The sequence below is a fragment of the Danio rerio genome, chromosome 23, assembly GCF_049306965.1.
Source record: "Danio rerio strain Tuebingen ecotype United States chromosome 23, GRCz12tu, whole genome shotgun sequence".
NCBI classification, from domain to species: Eukaryota; Metazoa; Chordata; class Actinopteri; order Cypriniformes; family Danionidae; genus Danio; species Danio rerio.
Window position 1 is genome coordinate 9,202,501 of NC_133198.1, and position 11,244 is coordinate 9,213,744.

General features: G+C 33.2%; 1 protein-coding gene across 2 annotated transcripts in view; it reads left to right on the forward strand.

The window, feature by feature from the left end:
* ccm2l (CCM2 like scaffold protein) overlaps window positions 1-11,244 on the forward strand; it is a 46,511-nt gene extending 35,267 nt beyond the window's left edge. For both annotated transcript variants that reach the window (XM_073939835.1, XM_692004.9), the window contains one exon: window positions 10,565-11,244. In XM_073939835.1, coding sequence (XP_073795936.1) covers window positions 10,565-10,845 — 281 coding nt within the window. In that variant the 3' untranslated portion in view covers window positions 10,846-11,244. The remainder of the gene's footprint in view (window positions 1-10,564) is intronic.

An 11,244-nucleotide genomic window follows, 5' to 3' on the forward strand; every position in this document is an offset into this window, starting at 1 on the left:
TCAGGCACTGCATAACACCAATATTCCTGTTATAACCATTGACTTCCAAAGTTAGTTTTTCTACCATGAATGTAAATGGTTACAGGTTTCCAACACAATAATGATTTCTAACATTTATATAGCGCTTTTCTGGCACTTTACACATAGGGGGAATCTCCTTATTCAACCACTAGTGTGCAGCATCCACTTAAATGACGTGATGGCAGCCATTTTGCGCCAGACCACACACCATACACCAGCTGATTGGTAGAGAGGAGACAGAGTGATTAAGCCAATTATGATATAAGGATGGTTAGGAGGCCATGATGGACAGAGGCCAGTGGGCAAATTTGGCCAGGATGCCAGTGCTAAACCTCTACTCTTTTTCGAAGGACATCCTGGTATTTGTAATAACCACAGGGAGTCAGGAGCTCGGTTTAACAACTCATCCAATAGACAGATTCTTCAAAACATTCTTCAAAATATTTTTCGTGTTCTGCAGACCCCCCAAAAAACTCCCCATGAAAAAGTAAAGATTAAGAAAATTATGAAACAATTGTCTTTGTTTAGGTGACCTATCCCTTTTATCCTGGGTATAAAGAGTGTGCTATCTTCATTTATAGATTATACACTTACACATTTGCACTAAATCAAAAGGTTGAAATTAGAAATTGAAAAAGAAGCCTGATGAGTGGCGCAGTAGGTAGTGCTGTTGCCTCACAGCAAGAAGGTTGCTGGGTCGCTGGTTCGAACCTCGGCTCAGTTGGCGTTTCTGTGTGGAGTTTGCATGTTCTCCCTGCCTTCGTGTGGGTTTCCTCCGGGTGCTCTGGTTTCCCCCACAGTCCAAAGACATGTGGTACAGGTAAATTGGGTAGGCTAAATTGTCTTTAGTATATGAGTGTGTGTGTGGATGTTTCCCAGAGATTGGTTGGGGCTGGAAGGGCATACGCATAAAAACTTGCTGGATAAGTTGGTGGTTCATTCTGCTCTGGCGAGAATGAAACAAGAAAATGAATGAATATTACCGATGCATTTTGAAAATCTTAGAATCAATACAGAATTTATTTTTTAAAAGTTTTTGGCCACAGCTCTATTTTCAGGTCAACCGGTATATGCAAAGGAAAAGAAAAATCATTAAGAAAAAACATTTGAAAATCTAAATATTTGAAAAATCTGATTCTTTTGGTCATGATGAAACTGCCAATACTGTATATTTTTGACTCTGGCATACAAAAATAAAAATTATAACATAATTTGGCAAATATTTAAAAAAGAAAAATAAATTCAAAGGGGGCTAATAATTCTGACTTCAACTGTATGTCCACACATGTAGCAAAATGACAATAAAGCTCGACTTGACTTGAACTTTCAAGATGAAGAATCTGCTTGCCTGTGATTCAGAATGCAGGGTTAACTAGCCTAAGTGTGAAATGCCCTGTTGAGGACCTGTTTAACGTCACAAGAGGCATGTTAGGACGACTATGTTTACTTCATACTGAAGCCTGAAATAGAACCTCTCTGATACAATATTTCAAAAGCCATGATTTATCAGATTTGGCATTGCAATGAAGGTTTGTGTAATCGCTGTCTATCATTAGCTCATTAGAGGGATTAGAGTAACATGAAGCGTAATGAATATTCATCAGCACCTGGCTTGCACTGAAACAGTCATGGTGCGACATCAGCCTTTCCAACGACATCACACTTTCACAGCATGACAGAACTACAAAACTCACTACTGACTCCAGGGAACAGAAATAGGATACAGGCTATAAATAACCACAATTTACAACTATAAATAACTGTGATCCAGATAAATCTGTCACAAATACACATTTTAGAAATTAAGTCATTAAATGTTTAATTGGGTTGTTTTTTGATGCACCATGAACTATTTCCTACAATGTTCGTCACCTTAGAAATATAAGGTTCTATCGGACATTTTTGTCAAAACTGAGTTATCGGCATAGTCTTATTAAATGACATCTTATTGTTTACATTTTAAGAGTTTTTACTTAAAAAAAAAAACAAATAACAAACACATACCGTTTGCTATGGAATGCAAAAACTTTGAAGCTCAATATCTCAAAATCATTTAGAATGCAGATAGAAACTTATAATTCCAAGGTGACGTGTTGTCAAAGTGTTTATTATACTATTTTACTATGAAATATTTATTTAAAAATTAGAATTTAGACTGTAAGTTTATCCAGTTTTAGAAATATTGTTATGAGATTCGCATTTTAAAAAATGAATAAAGAAAAAAAAAAAAATATATATATATATATATATATATATATATATATATATATATATATATATATATATATATATATATATATATATATATATATATATATATATATATATAAACTTTTTAAATAAAAATGTATTATCATCCATCAATAAAAAAAATCTGAATCTGGTAAAACTTGTTTAAAAAAAAATGCAGACTATAGGAAAATGACAAACTGGCCAGCTCATTCTACTTTCTTCAGTCACAATTTAATCACTTGAATAATTAAAAATTTTATTTGTTCTGAATCCTTCTACTATTGATAAGTTTCACAATATATGATTGTATAGCAGCAATAGGATAAATGAGCTCATGTAGGGATCAAATTCTGGACTTTGTCAATGAGGGTGGGTCTTTCGAAACCCCCCGGGCTTGAACTTGACATAAATGCATTGCAAACTGTCTTTGAAATTAATAGGAAATTACCAACATAACTTGTCACAAATCTGTCATAAACATGATGGTAATGAAGCTATTATAACTGTTTAATTAATGTTTTTATCACTTTTCAACAAACTAAATTTATTACAATTTTACATTGAAAGTGTGATTTGTCAAATAAATTTATAACAGCATCTTTAATGTGTAATGACATTTTAATTAAAATTCAATTTGTACCACTGTTGTTGTTTAATAAAGAAAAAGACGAATGAAGCTGTCATAAAATTTATGATAATTATGTTTACAACAGATAATCCAGACAAATCTGTAACAAATGCATATTTTAGAAAGTGAGTCATTAAATGATTAATTGGGTTGTACAGTAAATCGACACAGATATTTTACTTGTAGGGCTTGTTCAAAAGACCCATTTATAGTAGAAATCTTATAAATATCAGCACAATGCCACTTTAGCCATCAAAAAACTCTCCATCAGGTTAACGTTATATTCATGTCATTACACACGTCATTAAGTGTCAATTATCTTTTTATGTCATTTTAAACTTTAAGATGACAATGATTGAGGTTGTTTGCTATAAAACTTCAGGCACGTGGCCAGCCTATTGAAAGTGGTGGTTCCTTTTTTTTTTTGCAGTTTGTTTATCTATTTTTTTTATTCAGTTATGCATTTTAGTGACATTTTAAGAACTCTTTGCTGAAATAGCTTGTCGGATGGTGATCATAACCACACTTTTTTGATGCACCATGCAATAATTCCTACACTGTTGTCAAAGTGCTTACCATACTATTTTACTATAAAGTATTTATTTACAAATTTGAATTTAAACTGCAAGTTAATCCAGTTTAGAAATATTGTAATGAGATTAGCATTTTAAAAAATTAGTAAAGAAATATGAAAAAAAAAAAACTTCTTTTTAAACACAAATTTATTATCATCCATTATTAAAAGAAAATACAAATCTGGTAAAACTTGTTTTAAAATAAAAACTGCAGACTATAGGCAAATGACAAACTGGCAAGCTCATTTAACTTTCTTCAGTCACAATTTGGCCACTTGCATAATTAAAAGTTCTAAATCGTTCTTCTATCGATAAGTTTCACAATTTGTGATGGCATAGCAGTCAAAAATGGGATAAATGAGCTCATGTAGGGATCAAATACTGGAATTTGTCAATAGGGGTGGGTCTTTCGAACCATCCAAACCCCCCCTGGCTACGGACCTGAACTCGACACAAATGCATTGTAAACTGTCTTTTAATTAATAGTAAATGACCAACATAACTTGACATAAATCTGTCATAAACATGATGGAAATGAAGCTGTTGTAAAATTCATGATAATTATGTTTATGACAGATTTATGACTCTTTGATTTGAGTTATTTTATATTGGTATTGTCAAGCGCTCATGACAAAGACATGCTATAATGTATTTGATTATGTCAAACTGTAATAACAAGGCGTATAAAATGCATTTACATTTAGAATTATTTAACTAAATTAATGACACTTAATGACAGTTATCATAAGCATGCTCAAACTCTCATTCATATTCATGTCATGATTATAAAGATTTCATGAACACCCCCTTCATTGGTATATGTCCAAAGACCTCTTAGATGATATTTCTGAAGTGAAGTAAGGGATAAAGCAGCTCGCAGCAACTATGTGCAACACAGGCTCAATTACATAACACTCACTGAGCCACTTATACCTGTACACTCATCTAACCTGACACGCTTGTGAGAGGCTGAGTCAGCTTAATACTGCTCTGCATTTTCATCATTCAGACTGTTGTGGATTGTTAGAGTGGATTTTTAGAGTAGAGTCACTGCGCTGAATAGAAACCTGAGAATCCTGCAACATTCCTATGGGAGAGAGACTATTTTATGGAATTAATGTGTTTAGCTGGTGAGAAAAATTTAATTGATTGTCTTTGTTTTTACAGTGTGATTTAACGATTATTACATTTTTAAAAAATAACATAAAACATTTTTGTACCTACTGTACAAGAGGTATTCACATTACATAGCAAATTATGAAATCATTTATAATTTGTAATATTTTAATAATATAAAATTGTGAATATTTATAAAGTACAAATGTTTTATATCAGTGATTCTCAAACTTTTACTTTTAAATACCACCTCAGAAAAAAAAAATTCTCTCCAAGTACCACCATAATGACTGGTATTAAAATACAGTAGCATAGTAGGTGTGATTAAGCAGCTACAGCTCTGCACAGTCCAAATACGAGGCAGATTCATGCATTTATTCATTTTTTTTTCTGCTTAGTCCCTTTATTAATCCAAGGTTGCCTTAGCGGAATGAACCGCCAACTTTTCCGGCACGTTTTAGCGAGGCAGATTATTTCTTAACATAATGAATATTTATTATTGTCAGCCACTTTAAAAATTACTAATAGTTTGAACACTAACACTGTACTGCAATTACAGGTAAAAATAAATAAAACGTCAGCTTTTAAAGGGGTGGTCCAGAATGTAGTTTTAAGGCTCGGTTGTGTTAATAAGATGCAAAGCAATGTGTGCTTATGTTTCACTTGAAGGAAATCGCGTTATTTTTTCATATAACTCACTTTGATTATACAGAGCTACTCAGCTAACATGTAAACGACTGTCATATTTTCTAGTTCCTCTGAGAGGCCCGCCTTCAAGTGACTCTGATTGGTCATCGTCATAATGTGCTGTGATTCGAGAATCGGCTCCACGTCACGCCCGGACAAGCACGCGCGTTTTGTGTAAACAGTCAGTCAACAAGTGTCTGTAATGAATGAAAATGGGATGCGGCCCTTAAAAAAAAAAAGCAATGTGTTTAAGAGAGTGTTTGTGTGCGTGTGTATACTATGAAGTATCTGTAACACGAGAAGCGCATGTGCGCGGGAGTGATGTTTATTGCTCTTTTTCTCTCATGCTCGGATTAAGTTATTTTCTGTGGTGACAGAATAAAGCATAAGATGTGGAATTAGACCTTTGTGAGCCTGGATTGATTTGTTTTTGCTGTTACACTCCAGTTGGGAGAGCATAGCTGTATTCTTTTTTAAATCAACGCGTTACAGGACGTCTTTCACGCATATCTGGAATATGCCTGTGTAAGTAACATGAATTGTTCTCATATCTTTTGCGACTTTATTGTCAGAGATGCAAAACACACGTTTGACATGCTTAAAGAGCGTTTCGCGCGAATCTCTCGAGTTCAAAAATCTGAACTTCAGCGGACATTCGCGCCGCGTTCATCAATCAGAAGCTTGCTCTTGTGGGGGCGTGATTGTGACGTAGAACCTGTTAATGTTGTCCTGCGGGGAATCCTCCAGGCGACACCGACAACAAGTCATCAAACTGGGCTTGGCTCAGTTAGAAGCACCGCTGAAAGCCTCCGTCATCCAGGTTCAGTTTCTGGAGGAGTTTATGAGCTCACAGAGCTGGATGCACCTCTGAAAGCATGTAGTGGACTCAGACACGGCCCTAAACGTATTGACGCTGTTTTTTCAGCCTTCATAAAGCACATAATCACTGTTATTTTCTTTAAAAAAATTCATGTTAGCCATTTAGTAATGAAGCTACAGTCACCGGGCAGACAGAAGCCCTACCCATCACGCGAATCCGCGTCTGTTCTGAAGTGAATTTGACACGCGAAGGAAGTGGATTTCACGCCCGAATAAAGCGGGGTTTGACACGTGAATGAAGCGAGAAAACTCAAATGTTCACGCGGCAATTTACGCGTGAAAAGCGCAATTTATCCCCGCGTTCCACGCCTGGTGTGTACACAGCATTGGAAGCCCAACAACAGAAACGGAACAGCTCTGTGGAAACAGCAGGATGGCATTTCTCCCTTTTGTGATGTCACAGGGGACGGAAGTATTTTTTGTAGTGCCCAAAATTCGTTTATTGTAAGCTTTGCTAAGCTAACTCTGTAAAAACCAAAGTCTCCCTTTGCATTAAACTTTGAGCATTTTACTTTCGGAGATGCTGTTTATGTTCACACAGCTACATTATACATCAACTAAAGTTTAAAATATGAGATCATAGTGGACCACCCCTTTAAATTAAAATGTGCTTTCAAAAGTTCCTAATTAGTAAGAATAAAACTGTTGTACTTAAATGTAAAGTATTATTATAAAGTAGCCTATTCATCAAAACCTGGAAATGTTCCTTGGATTTCATAAATATAAGCTACATGTCATCATAATCATATGTAAACACTTTGATCAATTTTGAAATATATGATCCATGTATATATGAGTTCTTTGTCTATCTTTGAAATCTAAACGTTAACTTGTATTTTATATATATGAATTGGATTTGCATATTTAAATTAGAAAGTAAAACTGCTTACTGCGCATCAGAGTAGGCTTTGTGTGTTAGAAATGCAATTTTATTAAACTATACCTGTCAACATCGGGATACAAGAATATGTTTGCCCTCCAACAACCATTACAAATATTGAAAAGAAATAAGCTTCAAATGATAAAATACAAAAGATACATAAGAAAACAAACAAAAAAAAAAGTTTAGCCAATTAAGATTTGTTTACTGATCCCATCGGTGTTATCGTCAAAGTGCTAATAGTGTGTTAATTTTTTTACTTATTTAATTATTCAGCCATTCCTTCATGTACCACTAGAAGGAAGCCTGTGTACCACTAGTGGTAGACGTACTAGAGTTTGAGATTCACTGTTTTATATTGTTTCAAAAACGTAATAACCATTCATAAGTATCTAATTCTTATCAAACCCTATTTTTTTACAAAAAAAAAAAAACATGCATTTGAATTTAATTCAAATTAACTGAATTACATTTAAGAAATGTCACAATTAATAAAATTATTTAAAATGTATATTTTATTTGAATATATTTTAAAATGTAATTTATTTCAATCATTCTGACATAATCACTTGGTGTGCCATAAATATTTATTATTATCAATGTCGCAAACAGTCGTGCTGCCTAATAATTTTAAGGATTATCTGAAGTATAAAGATAAATGAATAGAAATCATTTTTATAAAGAATTCCTACAGTGTAAAAGCACTAATTTAATGACTCTCTGATGAATAAAAGTATTATTTTATCTTAACTTATTTTATCTTACTACAGTATGTTTGAATGGAGCACTGTAAAAACGATTAGATGACTTTACTTTAAAGTCATTATTTGAGTAAAACCTGTTGCTTTAAAGAGATAATTTGACATAGCGATAAACCAGTTGTCTTTATAAGTAAATGAATTTGCTCCACGATTATAAGAATTAAAAGAAAGAACATTACCACGTTACATTAACTGTTCTAATCTCTATTACACAATGTTGGTGTTTTTAGTCTATTATATATATATATATATATATATATATATATATATATATATATATATATATATATATATATATATATATATATATATATATATATATATATATATATATATATTAGGGTTGGGCATCTAAGCTATAATGCCGATCCGATACGCATCTCGATACAAAGAATACGATCCGATATATTAGCGATACATTTGTGACATATTGCGATGCAACACGATACGATTCACACCCATATCACGATACGATGCGATATTTCAGCACTAACTTATTAGATCAAGTTTATGAGATGATGTGAAAGAGGATGCTGTGCCATTGAATGAGTTTGATTATTTATTAACCAAGCAAAACCAAGACTTTTTTTTACAAACTGGCTTTTCTCTCAGAGCCAAAGTGTCAGTTTACAGTAGAGGGCCATTTTAGAACATATAGCACATATTATTTAAGTATTTTCAAGATAAACAGAATGTATAAGTGCAATATATATTAAAAAAATATGTATATATTTGCACTCTTTCAACATAAATAAAATTAGCATTGCACAACAAGAATTGTGATTTAACTTTTCAACTATGAAAACAAGTTTTACAAAGATATTTTGCCACTAATTATTCAAAACTTAAGGTTGTGAACTAGCAGTGTTATGCTGCTTTGAAACATCACTGTCACTGTAAACAACAGGCTTATAAAAATATAACAAACCAGCAATCTTCTTGCTGTGAGGTGGTCAAACTACCCACTGTGCCACTGTGACACCCATTATTTTTATCATTATTATTATTAATATTATTATTATTATAATTAAATAAAAATTAACAGGAGGAGGTGTTTAAAACCTTCGTTCTCCGTGACACTAGGCTGAATATCTTTGCAGATGAACAATGCAATAGCATTCGTTATTGGCGTAGAGCGAGCAGAACTGTTGCGCATGGAAAAAAAAACTTTCAATGCTTTTCTCACCACTTTTGGAGCTGGTTGAAGCAGTGCGAAAGCCGGGGATGCAGAAACACTGGAAGATGCTTTCACAACAACACCGTGGCGCCGCTTCAAGTGAGATATCAGATTAGTCATACTGCCCGCGTATTTTACAGATGCGCGGCACATTTTGCAAATTGCATCTGTCCTGTCATGTCGTCCATCCTTAAATCCATAATGTTGCTTGCCATACTTTAGATTTAAAACTCAGTGGGGAATAAAATGTTTGTTTTGCTTCTCGCGCTTTCTGAGGGCGCTCCACTAGCTTCATCCGCACACCTGATACACTGAGTTGTAGTGTAAGTGTACACATCCGCAAGTCGGTTGCTAAGGCTTACTTTATGTAGGTCGATTAAATTATGCGCCAAAAACAGGTTGACAACACTTGTTAATAAATAAAAAATACATTCTATATTAAAAATATAAGCTGTATCTCGGAAAAATCGATGCATCTCGCAAAAACCGATGCATCTCGATTTGCTTCCAAAATTTCATTCATCCTCTGCTGCTCAACCGATGCACTCGCATCGTGCACGCGCATGACCGCGTATCGATACATATCGGTTAATCTTCCCATCCCTAATATATATATATATATAATTTTTTTGAAGATCTATGTAATTATGTCTATTTTAGAGCTTCTAAAAGCTTGATTAATTTTTGTATTGTTTATTAGATTGATAATTTTAATACCTGTACAGAGACAAATGATGAAAATTTGCCTTCTGGCTAATCCTTGTGCATTTGCAGCAATAATGTACACTGTCCCTGTCAAATAAACAAATAAATAAAACAAAATTATTAAGAATTCAACTTAAGCTGTCAACAGTTCCAAGTTTAATGATAAATGAACAGAAATATTTTTAAAGAATTTATAACGTTAAAGCATTTGAATCGATTTAATTTTTGAATAAACGTATTAGTTATTTTATCTTACTAATAGAGTATGTTTGAATTGAGCACTTTAAAAAAAAAAAGGGGTTAACTTTTCTTTTTAAAAAAAGGAGTAAACCCATTACCGTAAAATGATTAATTAAATGTATGTGCGTAATTATAAAAATTAGAATGTCAACTTTACAGTTCCAAGTTAAATGTTAAATGAAAAGAAACGTTATGTAAATAATTTTTACAATGTTAAAGCATTTAAATCAATTTAATGACAATCTGCTGATTAAAAGTGTTATTTATTTATTTTTTTTTACTATTGAAGCACTGTAAAAAAAATAAAAAAACATTAGTTTACTTTACTTTAAAAAAGTGGATAAACTGGTGGCTTAAAAATATTAAGTAAATGAACTATGTGCATAATTATAAACATTAAGTTAAGTCAACTTAACAGTTCCAAGTTTCAAAATGTTTACTTTTTTAAAGAAATCAATCACTTTTTACGGGGTATTTTGATAAAGGAAATAACTGCAAAACTCTTAATGCGTCTATTATAATACATTTATTATAACTTTCTAAAGTGTTTAACTTTTACTTTGAAATACTGAAGTATTCTCATGTGCATCCCATCAAGTTTATGCGGTCTAAAAATACAACACTTGTGTGCATTCTCACGTATTTCCTCTCCCTTGTGACCAGGAATGAGGCCCTTTATTCCAGATAAGGATGTAGGAGTGTTTGAAACATTTCTGGAAGACATTGGGATCCGAGAGGGAGGGATTTTGACGGACAGTTTTGGCCGGATCAAACGGAGCATGAGCAACACCTCCGCCACAGCAGTGCGTGGATACGATGGCTGGAACATCCCGTCTGGATCCCAGGATTTCAACCGCAGAATTGATGACATCACACACAACATTGAGGCTTTGGGCTTCGAGGAGGTCAATGGAGACATAGAGGAGGAGGATTATTACTTGTGAACCAAACAGAACGAACTGAGGGAATAATAATATGTCCGCTGTGTTTTATACATGTTTTTTAACTATTGTGATTTTTATTTGTGAGAGTATTTGAATTGTTGCACTGGACCGTTTACACTGTTAGACATTTTATTGCCTTTTTGCGGTAACTTACCTTTTTTTACTTAATTTACCACAACTGCCCTTTACCTGTAAATGTGTTTTATAGTATCATGGCCCTACCACAATTTTATTTTATATTAAAGTAGCCTTTCCCCAACTTCTTTTTATTGTAAAATGCTCTTTCACTACATCTTAATTTTAAAGGATCACATCAATTTTACAGTTTTTTTGCTGTAATTTATTTACATTTTACACTGGCAGTACAAAACCTTAATTTAATAAATTCCAAACAAGTGA